This window comes from Scomber japonicus, chromosome 22 (genome assembly GCF_027409825.1).
Source record: "Scomber japonicus isolate fScoJap1 chromosome 22, fScoJap1.pri, whole genome shotgun sequence".
In the NCBI taxonomy this organism is placed as follows: Eukaryota; Metazoa; Chordata; class Actinopteri; order Scombriformes; family Scombridae; genus Scomber; species Scomber japonicus.
This window is the reverse complement of record NC_070599.1, coordinates 10,339,727-10,356,027: the sequence shown is the minus strand read 5'-3', so window position 1 is coordinate 10,356,027 and position 16,301 is coordinate 10,339,727. Positions and strand designations below refer to the sequence as shown.

Below are 16,301 nucleotides of genomic sequence, written 5' to 3'. Positions count from 1 at the left end.
ACTAACTCATACTAATACAAAACTCCATTGAAAATGCTCCTAAGTTTGCAAAGAATCTCTTACAAAAGCCCTGGAGCCGTTTGACCTCACTTTGGGAACTCCTGCAAGGGGCTACAGGATTTAATGAGCACCTTTAAACAGACAAAGCTCAAAGCTAGCCTGGAGGTTCCTAGCAGAGTATAGCTAGCAAAGTAAATAAGCCAATGTCTACTTTATAAACCAGCTTTCAATGCACAGAGTTTGGCTCAGACATGCATACAAGTTGCAAATGTGTTTCTCTGGCAACTGTACAGCTAAGACAGTTGAACCCTGCAGCACCAGCAACATCTGTTGACATTAGGACACATGCATGAAAGGTTACATATGTAGCAATTCAGACACACTTTAGGTCAAATGCACTCAGTGACAGTGGCGCACACACACACTCACACATGCACACCTCATTCATACTTGCACACATTACCCAGTCAATGTACTCACATGTTGTAGCTGTCTTAGTATCCGCTGTCAGGTAACCGGACACCGAGTGTAAACAGTCGACTTTCACAGTATGTTTATGTGTGTGTTTTTTGCTTGCTACCCTCACACACACAGAGGCAACACAATCACAGACACGCTGCTGCTCGGAAAGAGGAAGAGGGAGATAGGGGGGCTTATATATATACACACACACACACACACACACACAGGTACAGACGGAGGAGTGACTTCGGGACGGTCGAGCGCGTCGACACACACGCTGTCAAACACACACACACACTTGCTCAGCCTCTCATGTGAAGTAAAGGCGCCTTTACTCTGAAGCTAGTTGCTAACTGCTGACAGTCTATTGTAGCTAACTCAGCTAGCAGCAGGCACCGTCCGTCTCGGTCTGGCGGATATAGCTACTGCGCCTGCCTCCTACTCCTTGTTAATCTCTCTCTCTCTCTCTCTCCCCGACATAAGCGTTCCTCTCTATTCGACATGACGCAACAATACACGCCCCCCTCTCCGCTGTCAGCCAATCATAACAGAGGGTATGACAGCACGCAGTGAGCGGCACCATTTAAAGAAGTCGATGCCACTTCGCGACATCAAGCACTGAATGTATCAGTGAGATATTACAGTGTTCCTCAGATTCTGTTTAAAGTGAAAATAATAACTAATAATACATGAATAAGAGAAAGAATCAAGAGGGGCATAATTAGTAAAACTGCTTCTGTATTCCTTAGGAATAATCTGTAGCCTATATTGATTTAAACTGGAAAAATACACCACACCGATGAAACGAGCTATCTTTTTTGGGACTGAACCTTTAGTCAGATTTGAGTAAAACCCAGTCTATGGTAAAACCTTAATCTCAATCTCCAACTGGAATGTATTCTATTTTGTTTGTTGTTGTTGTTGTTGTTGTTTGTTCATTGTTGTTTCATTTTTAAACAAATTTGGGGGGGGGGCATCAAGAAAATGTATATCAAACTTATTTTGTTATTTGCAAAATTCCATAAACAGACACCTTACTGTCTTTATGGCCTACTAAAAGTCCTACCTGGACACACTAAAGTACTGCACAAATTTATAATTTATTTGTATTTTATTGTTTGCTTTTTATTTTTTTGTTTTTTAACTACTGAATTATGATTTGTGCAATACTACTAGCCTATTTAAATAGAAATCTTGCAGCATGCTATGAAACATAATTTAAATGTGTTAAATTCTGATCAATGTGCAACACTGGAGGAAAAGAAAGGGAACAGCCATGGGTTTTTTCCCATCTTTAGGCCATCGTTTTTCATTCGGTCAAATATAGACAAAATGGCTCACAAATAAATTATACTACATTTGAAATTTGCTTGGTTTTAGTGGCCCCGTGTTTTTAAGGCTAACATGTTGATACAAGGAGAAACACTTGACTGAAATTGTGTTTCCACTTATCTTGAACAAGCGCCAAATGGCGGTTAGAAGCTAGCTGCTGGACATAGCCTAGAGCATGTAGCAGCAGAGCTACATATTTTCCTCAAACAGAGCTAAAAGGAGAGTAAATATTGAACTTACATCCTCCAGCTGGGCACGACATTTCTTGCCTGCAACCTTGTAAATAAATAAGCAACTGTTTTCTAACAACTTTTCCATGTTCACTAAAAGGAGATAGCCTACTATGGGTTCACGCAATGTTTCTGCTGCCTCTAGTGGTCAGAAATGCCGTTATTGTATGTTTAATGCAGCTGAGCAATCATTATGGTAATTAGTTAATTATTCACACCTGTGCTTCTTTTTTTCTTTTTCTTTTTTTTTTGCATTGTTAGGTATTAATATGTAATCTGTTGATATTAACAGCATATAGACCATAACTTATATATATATATATATATACATATATATATATATATATATATATATATATATATATATATATATATATATATATATATATATATATATATATATATATATATATATATATATATGTATAAAATAGGAAGCATTTTATTTTCCATTAATAACTGAATAATGAATTAATTTTTACTTGGGGTTAAATATAAAATCTAACGTAGCTCTTCTAGCAGGGAAAATCCTCCGAATGTCCACAGATATTCCAACACAGCTAAATTCAAATTAATTAGTCATGAAAAGTATGGCTCAATAAGCCTTATAAGTTGCATCAAAATATACAATTCATTACCAGAATCTTCCATGGAAATTATAGGTTCATGGGTCAGTGTGGTCTTTGTGTGAATTTTAAGACCCTATGCAGCTTTGTCAATAAGATAACAGTGTTTTTCATTTGTTAAAATATCTTTTTTTATTATTATTATTATCATGCTAATGACTGAGGACATGGCTATGCAAGTTACATGTCTTGCTCTTTAACACTAAAATGTGGAAGGGAAGTGAAATTACTTGTTCTAAGATTAGTTTTAATCCTGTTGTTTCTCACAATTATGAACATTTACATTAATATATCCAAAACAACTTGATTTCCCTCTATGTTGGGTTTTGGTAAACTCTACAAGTGAAATGTGGAAAAAAGAAAGGGACAAAAGAAGAAGATAATGGAGAAGAGGAAGTTAAATGAAAGAAAGAAAACCCCCTTTAATGGAAGATACAGCTGAAAAGGACAGGATTTGGTTACAGGATCTAATAGGTTCTTTCCAGTCGTGCTTTGTGATACGGACAAAGGACTACTGCTATTATCTCAAGAACCATGCAATAGAGTGACATACCTGTAAGGACACTCAGTTAAAACAGTTATTATTTATTACCTCATTAAACTACTGCTGATTCTGTAAATGGAAGAAATGTGTCTCCTAAAGTTGAAAATTGGGGCATCCTGACTTGAATTTGTTTGGATACATCAGGTGACACTTTATACCCTGTTTTCCAATGGCAAACATTTTCAGTTTGGATTTTGTGCAACCATCCACATTTACATGTAGTGATGAAAGAACAGAAGTTCAGTTACGCACACACAGACGCAATCACACGGAGAAACCCGACACAAACATATGTGATTGTTTCTCAACACTTGTTTGTTCTCTTATCGTGTCTTGATAACACAGTCTGTGTCAATGACATACCTAAGGGGACACATTCAAGCTCAACCCAAATTATGGCATTGCAAAAATGAAAATCTATAAGGTATTCAAAGGAGTTAGTCAATCAGAAACTGAACAGGCAAACGCAGACACGTAGTTACAGTAGAATTCGGATTTCTGATTACTTCTACTGATTACCTTTTTGTTCTAATTTCTCTACACCCCCACTCTCACTGAACTTTATTACCCTGCTCTCTCTTCCTTCTGTGTCACTTCTCTCTGTCTGTCCTCAGACATTCTTTTAAAGTTGTGATTAATACCATACTCTCATAGTTTCTCACACACCTCCTTTAGAAACAGAGAGTCCTCTCAGACATGCCAAGTGGGCCAACCACAGCGTGCCAAAGTGTTACATCACAAGTGCATGTGTAGCTAAGCCACATTGGGCCCGGATAAAATAATTTTTATGGGGCTCCTCCGTGCATAGCAGACTCTTGATACTTATACTGTTGTCATTCTATGAATTTGGGTGCAAGGTTGTCAGAGAGGGCGCTCTCTTTGGAAACCACAAAAGTGACCTTTCATCCCCAGAGGCTAGTAGCACAATATAAACATACAACACTGATCCGGGGAGTGCTAAATTAGTTTTATTATCAGTTTTTTTTATCCTAACTGACACAATTATAAAATGTTTAGTAGTGCCTCACCTGACATGTAAATTAGTCAGCTGAGTACACCTCTATAAAATGTTTAGTAGTGCCTTCCCATATATGTATAAATGAGCCAGCTGAGTACACAATACAATATAGGATAGACTTGACCACCCTTAGCTTTCAGTAAGTGCAGCTGCTAATATTAATAAGCAAGTAAAGCTTTTGTTGGCTCATTCCCCACACTGCAGGAGCCAACAGCAGAGAGACAAAGAATAAAACTTTTTTTATTTCATGCCTTTGCCAGATATTACATAACAGAGCCCAACCTCCAACTGTGTCAATGACAGCAGTCCGCCTCCATGTGCATTATCTTACAAGTGATAAAACTTTAAGGTTCAAACCCTTGTTCACATATACATTAATTTGTCTAAGAAGGGCAAAGCACGTATTCATAACTTGAGATTTTCTTCTTCAGGAGAGGTTAAACTACTTTTATACAAGTGTAGCTGTTCAAACTACATGTGAGAGTGAGTGACTCATTTTGTCAGATGTCTGGCATTTCAACTAACTTTGAATTGCTTCTTTTTTCTACTTTCACACATCCTGCAATTCTTTGTGTCCCTAAATGACAGCGAGATTGCACTGTGAACAGTCCCTACATATTGTTATCTCACGATAAGATAAAGACATGAAACGGTTGCTGGTGTCTTAGGCATGCATTGTTGTACCAAAGTGGAACATTCTTGCAACTTGGGTTTTCTTTAAATAAGTATAGATAATGTATTAGATTGTAGAGTTTCAGACACAGATTTAGCATATGAGGTTATCTTAAAAGGATTTTCAAAATGACATTAAATTCAGCTGTAAAAGATATACCATGTTTCCTTTTTGCTGTCTTTTACTTGTTTATAACTTAATCTTCAGGCTTAATGGTTATTTCAGATTGACATACATTCCTGTGTATTATACTCTTGTCACAACAGTGACACGACTGAGAAAAGCTGTTGTTGTTTACCCGTCCAACACTAACCCAGGGAAAAGAGGGAGTGGGTTGTGGTGGGGGCATGAGCTCAGTCAACTGGCAAAGAGCTACTCACCATGAATAGGTGAATGATCAATGCTCAGTAACTTCTCTGTTTATTCTTTCCCCATTCCCCCCTTCTTTCCTCTCATTGGTCTGGTCCCCCTCTCCCCCCCATTATCTACGTGCTTGTGGTCCCTCTCTCTCTCTCTCACTCTCTGTCTCTTTGAAAAGGCCAACATTTACTGCTGCTGCTGCTTTCTGCCTCTCATATTTTCATCCCCTTGCCAGTTAGAGAGTGAGAACAAAAACTTCAAACACATTCACACGTAGAAAAGTGAAAGCAGGGCAGAGCTAACCACCTGGCCACCTGCAGTAAAGTTTCAAACCACTACAAGCCCAGTTAGCTCCAGTTAGCCCCAGTTATCGGCTGGTGAGCATATGTACATAGGAGCAAGAAAAGAGGACGAATCTGGTTGAGTACATTTATTAACTAGAAAAAGCAGTATACAACAGAGGTGAGAAGTGCAGTGCTGGAAAGAATCAGTGACAGAGAAAAGAAGGCAGACAAACTCTGCTAGACAAATTGGACTTTTGCCACAGGGGGGGGGAGTGTTTCAGGGGGTGGGACACTTTTTAAGGCCACTGTTAACAGTTATCAGGGACACATAAACATCTGTTAATGTGTCCCTATGCATTCACACATACGCACATATACACTTAAAATCACACAATAAAGCACACACCATACACGCATGCACATGAAGGAGGTTGATATGTAACTAATAAAGAAACCCAGAAGGACACATTGCTCAATATATATGCTTGTACATACCATATACACACACTGTTATCACTAGCATAGTGCTGAAGATATGGGGTAAAAGAACCGCCTTGAGAAATGCACTTCACCCAAGAGATAGATAGGTCAGTGCAGGTAAATTGAGTGTAAACATAAAGGTGTAAAGATATAGTCTCTACATTCTGTATCATAATTAAAATCAACAGGCAGACAGCTTTATATACAGAACATAATGCAAAGTGAAAATAGTTTCTGGTTGTTGTCGTCACAAATGATCCTAAAATCGTTATCTTTTATGATTATGTGTTTCTTTTATTTTCATTATACCACTCACACATACAGATATAACCACTGCTTTATGCTCTTTTCCAGCATCTTCCAGGGCGCAGTCACGCACATACACTCACTGTAGTTAACCATCAACTGGTCAATTCTGGGCATACGAGTGCTCTGACAGCTGTGAGAGAGGAGATGGTCTACCAAGGTCAATATTAGCCCATTATGGTGTTATATCAAATCCTTTTAACAAGCTGTGTGTCTGTCTTTGTGGATGTGTGTATGTGGTGGTGGTGTGGAGGTGGTGCTTTATGGAACTTTACGAGGACCGTTTTGAGTTTCAGACCTTGACAGAGAAGACATTTTTAAAAAGTGAGAACATTTTGGTATTTTGTAAAGGGGTGATTGGGGGTTAACAATTTTGATTACGGTTAGAAAGTTTAATGATTAAGGTTAGGGGAATGGGCTAGAGCAATCACTTCCTCACAAGTATACTGAAGAGGTAAAAATGTGTGTGTACATGAGCTTTTGTACTGTAGGTCAACTACAAACTACAAACACCAAAAGCAAGCACTGGGTTACACATTTAATTCATTATGTGAAATGCATAAGAAACATTTAAATATGTAACACACACACAAGTTCTCAATTTACTACAAAGAGATGCATTAAAAAAATAAACATTTGCAAAAAAATACCTGGAGACTATCCTGTACTGAAGTTTGAATTAAAAATGAGTTTGAATTAAAGGTTCAATAAACATTGAAGAGTCTCAGACCTCAGTGGTAGTAATGCTTTTGGGAGAGTTAAACACTACTGCCAATTGATTGGCTCTTTCACCCCTCCTGGCTCGGCTCCTGCAGCTTCCTTCCCCTCTGGGTTGCAGTAGAATGCAGCAGGGTCGGGGCTGTGTCCAAATGAGCCCCATGACTGATGGAAGGGTAACACAGTGGTGGGCTCTCTGTGATTTGAGTCACCGGCATCAATGCTGGGCATTACATGAGAGTTTGGGGCGCCGATGTTGCTGTATATTACAGCCGTGCTTGGATCTAGGACACTGGAATTGCTGGGAGTGATGGCGTTGCTACTGGTTACAGTGCTGAGGACATTGTCTGCGTTGCTGTTACTGTTTGAAGTTCCAGGGAGGCCAGAGGAGGGAAAGGTCATAGCTGGACTCTGAGGTGGCAGCAGATTACTGCCTGGTGTGGGCATGAGGTTGGTGGCATGACCGAGGGCCAGACGCTGAGTGAGGAGCTGGTGCTGCAGCCGCCTATCGGTCCAATCCTCCTGAGGCTGGCGGTGGATTTTCATGTGAGCGTTGCGGGATTTAATTTTGTAGAACATTCTGGAGCAGAAAGACAGAAATGAAAAGAGAAGTTGAAAATCTAAACCATCTGTTGGATAACCCCTAAAGGCAAACAGAAAAAAATTAGGTTGGAGCGATCTCAAATATGACTGGTCGCACTCACTTGCCGCACAGTTTGCAGGGGAAGAAGCTGGCCAATGAGGGAACAGGAACCGCCTCCTCTCGTCCGAACTGCCTGTCCACTGGCTGACAGATGGGTGTCGCCTACAAAAGAAAGGACAGATTATAAACCACTGTGCTGTGACTTGTTGAGCTGCATTCCACACCGGATAAACATATAATGCATTTAACTAATTACTCAAGACTACACAAATACTCCAAATGAGTTCAAACAGGCTGTTTGTTTCTGTTGGCTTCTATTGTTTTCCTTTGTAGTCAATGCGGTAAAACGTATCTGTTAGATCACAATATATGACACAGCGCACAGCGTGATGAGGACAGGCAAAACCAACAGCAACAACAGGAAGTGAGATAAACATAGCAAGGTAATTAGAACTAAGGCAATGGGCTGGTATGAAAACAACAAAAAGACAGAAAAGGAAATGAAAAGCAGGGTCATTGAGAAAAAGTTAAACGCTTGATTCTTGAGTGCTCCTTTCAAGTGTCACTTACACTTTCCTGCTGCTCCGTCTCTCTAACTCTGCTCTCCTCCTCCTTCTGTTTGGCCTGCTTGTCGAGGAGCCTCTTGCTTAGGTAGTAAAACTCAACACACTGGCTCACGGTCTTAGTCTTCACCTGAAACGTACAGACAAATGTGACTTGATTCACTTCAACTTCCGATGATATTCCATTATGTCGTTTATCTCTTACAGTAATGTATACTCAATCCATCTATGGTAGAAGGAGGATTTGTAATAAATTATGAATTATACTGGCTCAGTGCCCTATCCATATCTTACTTAAAATTGAACTTCATGAGTTTTTTGGGTGCCTATTGTATGAATCAGGATACCACTGGTAGTCATTTTTCCTTTTAGTATTCTCATGATTTGCCTAATTCACCATGTGTGGATTTAGTGTGCTTAATTGCACTTTAACAATAAGGTGTCTTCAATTACAGACTACAGGTACATAACCGATGCCTTTAAATGGTTGTATAGGAGTGAACGAGCTGAAAGGGAAATTCTTTATGCATGCTTGCTGTTGTGGATGACAGGCTGGTAAGAATCAGGTATCACAGCATAGTATCATAAATGAAATACACTTTTTTTCTCTGTGCAATTTCATGTATCTGCTGCCCTCCCACTGCAGTGGACAATGAGTCACCAAAAATCAAATAGGTGCAGGCGAGGAAAAAAACCCAGTGCCCCTTAGGAATATGCTACTTCAGCATGAGCCTGCATTAAAATAGGGGCCTTTGACTCGCACAGAATTAACTTGATAAAATACATCAAAATAAGCAGCAGAAATAATTAGGATCTATACATGTGAGTAGCTATAGTAAATGTGCAGGTTAAAACAGGTCAAATACAGTTTAGAAAATGTATTTATACAAAGGTGACTAACATAAGAATGTAACATAAATAATACCAATGAATTATAGTTATACTGTACCATTTTCTGTATGACTGAGAAGTCTTTTCCATTAGTCACCAGAGCTGCATTGAAGATATTTTTTTCATTGTCCGTCCAAAGATCACTACCTAAACAGAGAGACAGAGAGTGAGAAGGGGGAGAGAGCAAGACAATGAAAACAAATACCAAAAGGCCATCCAAACGTGCTGTTCTGTAGCAACTGGACAATAGCTTATAAAAGAAAAGAGGAAAGGATAAGTCTGAGTCATTATGGATTGTAAAGAATGACTGCTTTCACAGTGCAACATACATATACCATAAATATATACATATATGCACAATTGATAATAGTTTGCTTGAGGACACACACAAACATGAGACTGACTTCTACAGTACTGTCAGGAACATCTTTGTTGGCAGTGGAGACTTTGATTCAGGGCACAAGACATCTAATGTTGAGAAATTGTCAAGTTATGCAACATTTCTATCTGTACCCCTGTCTACAGGAATACACCCACCTGAGTACTAAATAGAACAATGTCTTCTTTGTACTTTACATAGCCCTTACTTGATTTACATGCAGCAAAGAGACAAAGACAGAGAGAGAGGGAGAGAGGATGGTGTGTGAGGAAAGCAGCAGGAGGTTTGTGTCTCTACAAAGGCTACATTATTGTACATGCAGTGGGAATGTGTTCTTTTTGCTGACTCATATTACAACGTGCAAAACATTGGTTTTGGTGTAGAAACATAATGAATGTAAACTTCTGTCACTGTAACACATTTTTCTTCATTTTACTATTTTACTATTTCTGTGCTCCAAAATCAGATTTATCTAAAGTTGTAAAGGATTAGTGGACTTCAAGCCTGGTCTGTTCATTGCAAGCCAAAGATAAAAAACATCAAATCTTGAGTTAGTAAGTTTAAAAGTCACAACAGAACAATCAGTCAGTGTATTTGCAACAGTTTAAGAGAGAAGGGTTCATCTTTAGTGTGATAGCAAAACGAAAGAGGTATTTGAAAATCTAATGAAAACACATAAATTATCTTTAGACAAGGGAAATCCAAGAGTTAGGGTGAAATGAAATGTCAAAGGTTACCAGAGTAGTGGTAGTCTCCTGTTGGTGAAGGCTGTGAGAACAGCAGCATCTCCAGTGTGGTCTGCACAGGAGAGGGGGATAGAAGAGGGATAGAAACACATCAGGTAGAGATCACAAATGACACATTCTGATGGGAACTAATCAAATTAAATGTGAATGAGAAAAAAGAATGAAAGGAATAAATGACAAAGAGAATTAGTGAGTGAGTAATGGTGGGTGCAGGGAAGTAATCATGGATGGATGCATGATGGAAATGATGGAATGAATGCAAAGTAAAAGAATAAATGAAGATAATATAAACACATATAGACATACTGTGTGTTATAAATATTACCATTGTGTTTCCCTGGCAGTAGTGCAGACAGTGCAGAGCCAGCTCCATGTTACTGCCCCCTCCTGGTAAGCAGCTGGAACTACACATCGACAACAGCTTCCCCACTGAGTGCAAGCGCAAACACACATACACGCACACAAACAGAACATTTTATTTATCCAGGGCCTTTCTTCCATCATTTGTGGCTCCTCTAAATATTTCATCACATCATGTTTTATCCAACATTTCTCCATGTAGTAAGGTCATTTACCTTGGTCTTGTAAATTGGTGCTTTCTTCCAGCTCGTTTGATGGTTTCCACAGCAACTGTTCCCTTGACGATTCATCTTTTGGTGTCCACACCCTTGACCGCTGTCCTTCCACAAAGCACGGAGGAAGCTCTGCCTGGAAATCATGACCCACGTTGACCCGCCTGGAGAGAGGGGGGGGACAATGAGTGTGCATCCAGTAAAAGTGTTATTCTAATCACTGCAAACAGACTTTTATTCTGTCTATTTTTGTTGTAGTATTACTATTTACAGACTGACCCACATTCATCAGTGATGTTCAGTTGTTAGCATCTTATTTCTTAAATTGGGTTCAGAATATTACTTACGGTAACACACTACACTCCTCTTCCTCTTTTACACAAGCTTTCTCTTCCTCTCTGTGATGGAGCGATAACAGGGAGGAGTAGAGCCCCGTCCCCCTGCGGACTGGATTGAGGAGAGGGCGAGGAGTGTAGTGACTCCTCCTGTGACCCCTGCTAGAGTAAAGGATACTGGGAAATGGAGTTCCAGTATAGGCTGAAGAAGATTGTGGCTGTAGGAACATAAGGAAAAGCATTTAAACGGTTAAAAAGAAAATCCAAACCAAAAATTTAAGTCTGTTTAAATCCAAGGTATTTAGACAGCCACTTGACGTATTTTTCTGGTGTCTCATTGTTCATTCTAACATAACATAACATAAAAACCAATAAAACCTATATTTAAAAGTTGGCAGCCTTTCATACTGTGCTGTTAATATCATATCAGACTGCAGATGGGGCTCTGTCAGCTTCACTGAATGAATCAGTATCTCTTCTGACAAGCCATAATATTTTAAAGTTGGATACAAATATTACTTTAAATACTGATCGATGGATTTATGTTTCTCTTCTAAGAATCAGAAGGGGTAATTCCTCAAATAAGTATTTTGAGCCAAACATTTTTCTACTCAAAATAAGTCTCATTTTCACACTGTGTCTACTCAACATGTTTATAACATAAAAGCCCGGACTACGACTGTGGTTTTAGAAGCAGTAATGCAGTTGGTGCTAACGTAATTTCTTGACATGCAACTTATTATACATCCGCCTACTGCGTCTGCACAGCATCTACAGCTGTGCCATGTCGGCTCTATAGTCACCTGGGTTTTGTTGATGGCGGAGTGAAGAAAATGTGCGAACATGCATACCCCACAGTGAAAATGTGACTTTTGAAACACAGCTGTTCATGATGAAGACTGCAAAACCACAATGTCTATTTTTTTCAATTTAGTTTATTAACTCTACAATAATTTATAAAGCCTGTACTTAGACATATCTATAAGTAATTAATAGATTTGTCGTGTAGATTTTGGCCTGGAATATGATCGAACAGTAAAGGTTAACCATCTACAGAATAATCCTTCCTGACTAATACAGAGAAAGCTAAGAAGACAAGCTAACGTGCCAACATGTGCCCACCGTGCTAATATGCTGTGTTTAGCAGGTATGATGTTTACTTGTTTCACCCCCTTATTTTATTGTTTTAGCATGGAAACATTTACTAAATAACACTTAACACAAAGAGGCTGATGAGAATTGGTCCCAAACCGAAATATTATTAGGCTAAAATATAACAAACCAGCTAGGCCTACCTAAGTGGAGGATGTCTGTCTACTGAATGGTATTTTCTTAAATAGATTTACAACCTGGCAACCCACTTATCACAATTTTTTAACTTTTCTGGACCACACAATCATGAATGCACAAAGATGCACAAGATTGCTCTCCTGGTCTCACTCAGACAACTTATAATTCTTTAAATTTCTTCAGATTGCTTCTTTTTGTAAAGTTCCACACTGTACCCACCTGCAGCTGTGACTGGTTGAGACTGACTGGTCCATTCTTTGTTTTCTGGGTCGCCATATAAGGAGTGTTATTTTGTGCCGCCTCATTATGTTGGCCTGAAAGGTGACATGGGCGAGAGGGAAGCTGGAAGGAGGGATGAAGGAATGGAGTGTTGGAAGGACAGAGTGCTCTGGATGGTTGGAGAGATGACTTGTGGGATGAGGAAGTGAGGAATGCTGTATCGGGAGACTGAAGGATATCATGCGAGGCTGGAAGAATAAAAACAGAGAAAAAATGGGAAAAGGGGAGCGAGGACGACAAGGGCAGTTGACAACAGAGGAAAGTCTTGGAATATATATTGTATATAGATATACAGTATATATTCATATTGCCAATGCTCCATAACATACTGTAAAACTGCTTGACTATCTTGTGTGTGAGACAGTAAGACAAAACCAGACCGAAAAACCTTCAGTGGCGTCAGAGATGTTACTGTTATCTATGCAGACAGGAAAGCGCTTCACCAAACACTGACAGAATCTGTTATTTGGAAATACTAATCAATTCTTGTGAAAACCCACACGTGAATTCATCAAACAGGCAGTAATATAATATGTAGGGATACATACGGAACATTTCATTTTCCATATGACTGTTTTGACATGGTTTAGTCTCAAAAGTTCTACAAAAAATAACTAACAAATAGTATGACTATATGTTAAAAGTGAAAATATCATTTGCATGAAGGAAACGGGAAATTTCACAAGTTCACCTACGAAAAACCCACATGTCCCGTAAATTTACATGTGGGTTTTAACCTGTGGTTTTATGTAAGGGGGAAATAAAGTTCATTTTCAATTACTTAAGTTAAGTCTATTTCTGTTTTTCATTCTTTCACAGTCATGACAGATAACCTTTTATCAATAGATATTTTATATTCTTCCTCATATTATCTCAACGCCTTACCTGTGGTGTTGCCATAGTCACTACCATGGGATGATCTTAGGTTGTCCTCGATGCTGCTGGGGTCATCTGATGTTTGTGAAAAGCAATGTGACAGCAGTGGAAACTTCCATATCATCCTGGAAGAGTGGACAGGTGGCTGAAGGCTGGAAGCGAAAAACTGGAGCCCACCATGTGTCTCTCCCCCCTGTGAGCCTGAATGTGCAGTTCCTCCGAACGCACCGGGAGAGTCCATTTTGGATGGAGAATGGGAAGGAGGAGGTAAAGGTGTGGGTGGGGGACTAAGAACTGAACACACAAGATGAGACGATGTGGGAGGAGAGGGGAAAGAGGGGTGAATGGGTGAGGTGGAAGAGGGTTGCAAGTAGGGGTCTGTATCAAAAGCACAGCTGTGCCTTGACTTGATCAGTCCAGGGCTCTCTCCTTTCCCAACTCCAAATTCACACAAGTGTCCAGAAGAATCCATATTAGGAATCACAGGGAATCTTCTCTTCTGCAGAAAAGCTTCAGAGAAGGAGTCCAGTTTCTGAGTGTATGTCCCACTGTTGAGGTTTATAGGCGATCTCTGTGGAAAGCACCCGGAAGCCAAAGTGTGGGTGTCTGATCCTCCTCTCCACCTACCATCCCCAGTTTGACTTATGGGAGAGAAATTGAGCCAGGTTCCCTGCTCCATCTCTGCTGGTTGAAGCTGATCCTCACCTGAGCCACTGCTGGACCCATAATCTTCCTCCCTTCCTAAATAACTATCACTCACCCTTGAATCTGTTCTGCAGTAATCTACACTGCTATCACTTCTGTTATAGGAACTAGTTTGTTTAGCAAAGTGGCTAACATTAGCATCCCTAATGTAAACCGTATCAGCTTTGGCTTCACAGCTAACGTGTAAATAACTGTTGTAGTTTGCTCTGACTCTACGAGTCACCCCATCCTCATTGCCACAATCCCTGGTGTATAAAACATCATTTGCATTACTGTAGCAACCACCTTTACTATAAAAACTGTCTGCAGTGCTTTCACAACTCTCCCCATCATCCCAAACGTCCTCTTTTTTGCTACTGCCATACCACGTGTCAGCAAAATGGTCGCCTAAAGCACTTTCTCTGTCAAGATGGCCTCCTAGGTTACCATCTCCATCCAAACCGCTTCCACTCGTGTTTAGGAAGCCTCTGTCGCCGGCACTGCTCCCCCTCCTTCCCCCAGAAGAGGTGCTTGAAGTTGCAAAGGAGTTTATGGATTCTTCCCCTCTACTTCCATACTGCTTCATGGTGTCTAGGGCATGCTGGGAGGATGGGTATCCCACTTCAGGGCCCTGAACGCTGGGCAGGGTGAGGTGAAAGGATGGCCGGTGGCGATGATTGGGAAAGGTGTGGGTGGATGAACGGTCCTCCATGATGGCTCGCTGGGTTTAGCTAGAGTGCCTACAGTAGAAAGGGACAGAAACAGAGGGTAAGTATGAATGGCCTGAGAAAAAACCCAAAACTACATTAGTGAAGTGCTTGACAGTACTCCACAATACAGGGCCCCAGAGCAACTGTAACATCATGTCACATTTCAGGACGTTATGAGCAACTGAGTCAGAAAAAACAGCCCGTTGTAATTCTGAGTCAGAGATATTGTGAATTTCTCACACCATCATCGAAGACAACTCACATGTTTAAAAGTACTACAGAGGTGTCAAGTATCTAATCAAATATGGCCATCAGGCAGTTGTTAAAATCAAATACAGCTAATTTAAATGCAACAGTATATGGCTTGATATTTGATTTCAGTTCTTGAAATACCAAATACGCAGCACAGCAAAGGTAGCTGACATGGGCTAGCAGTGCAGTAATGATCTTAGAATGCCATGTGATCATGTGTTTCCCATTCTGGCAAAAAAAAAAAAAAAATGACCGCAGCATAGTTGTTCAGTGCCAGTGCTCACTTTCTAATGAATGTAGGCAAGTAACACACAGTGTAGTTACTGTAAAGTCATATACCTTCAAATCACCTTTTATAAATGATCTATACAGAGCATGACAGATATCAAAGGTAATTTTGTTTTTAGTAATTTGTAACACTTTCCTAAAGTTATTAGCTGGTCACTTAAGTATATTACAAATAGTAAATCATGCTAAAATGCTACTTGAGCATGCTATAAGGTGTTGATACAAAGTGCGGCACAATTAGCTTTAGTCTTTAGCATGCATAGTTTTGTTAAGCATTCATACTCACTGCTTAATTCATATGTTAGTGAGAAATTATTGTGATTAAATATGTCTGGAATGTAGTCTGAAGAAAATTTGAGAAAAATGCTCAAACCTTTGTGCTAAACTGATGCTGCTTGAGGAGCTAGTAAGCTAAAGAGAAAGTAGTTTTTTTATAAGTACGCTACATTCAAACCACTGCAATTGATAAGTGTTTGAGAAAATGTTCCTTTCCATTTTAACTGTGACTGACAATATAATCATAGAATGAACATAGAATCCAGAGCAAATATACACATTTCTATTCACATTGTGTTGCATTAAATCTTACGTTCTAAGTTAGACAGGCTATCTTTCTTTCTTTCTTCAAACCACATTCTGCTCTAAATAGGACGATGAGTGAGTCAGAGAGAGAAACAACAAAGGAAGATGTGCCGAAGAGACAAATACACTGTATACGTTTTGAAGTTGTTGGTTTCTTTTACCAGTCTTTGGCGCTTAAT

At 39.6% G+C, this 16,301-nt stretch overlaps 3 protein-coding genes across 3 annotated transcripts in view; all 3 read right to left on the bottom strand.

Moving 5' to 3' along the window:
- LOC128383301 (pyruvate carboxylase, mitochondrial-like) overlaps window positions 1–892 on the bottom strand; it is a 287,146-nt gene extending 286,254 nt beyond the window's left edge. Inside the window, exon 1 of the mRNA XM_053342914.1 lies at window positions 481–892. The gene's annotated coding sequence lies outside the window, so the exon portion shown is untranslated. The remainder of the gene's footprint in view (window positions 1–480) is intronic.
- Window positions 1–16,301, bottom strand: part of ppp1r14bb (protein phosphatase 1, regulatory (inhibitor) subunit 14Bb) — a 244,621-nt gene that overhangs the window by 128,501 nt on the left and 99,819 nt on the right. The gene's annotated exons all lie outside the window — the stretch shown is intronic.
- Window positions 6,921–15,002, bottom strand: si:dkey-19b23.10 (uncharacterized). Its single transcript, XM_053343074.1, has 10 exons — window positions 13,616–15,002; window positions 12,671–12,918; window positions 11,174–11,379; window positions 10,830–10,990; window positions 10,580–10,683; window positions 10,246–10,306; window positions 9,188–9,276; window positions 8,246–8,368; window positions 7,737–7,837; window positions 6,921–7,612 (listed from the first exon to the last, which is right to left on the bottom strand). The coding sequence occupies exons 1-10, from the start codon at window positions 15,000–15,002 to the stop codon at window positions 7,081–7,083; spliced, it is 3,012 nt and encodes a 1,003-aa protein (XP_053199049.1). The 3' UTR covers window positions 6,921–7,080.

What these genes read in the sequence shown, in the direction of transcription:
- si:dkey-19b23.10 (XM_053343074.1), bottom strand. Translation starts at nt 15,002, where the DNA reads ATGGAGGACCGTTCATCCACCCACACCTTTCCCAATCATCGCCACCGG. An exon ending in TCTCAGTCATACAGAAAATG is followed by an intron (nt 8,369 to 9,187) that starts GTACAGTATAAC and finishes TGTACGTTTCAG; the next exon opens with GTGAAGACTAAGACCGTGAG. An exon ending in AGACGGAGCAGCAGGAAAGT is followed by an intron (nt 7,838 to 8,245) that starts GTAAGTGACACT and finishes TTTCTTTTGTAG; the next exon opens with GCGACACCCATCTGTCAGCC.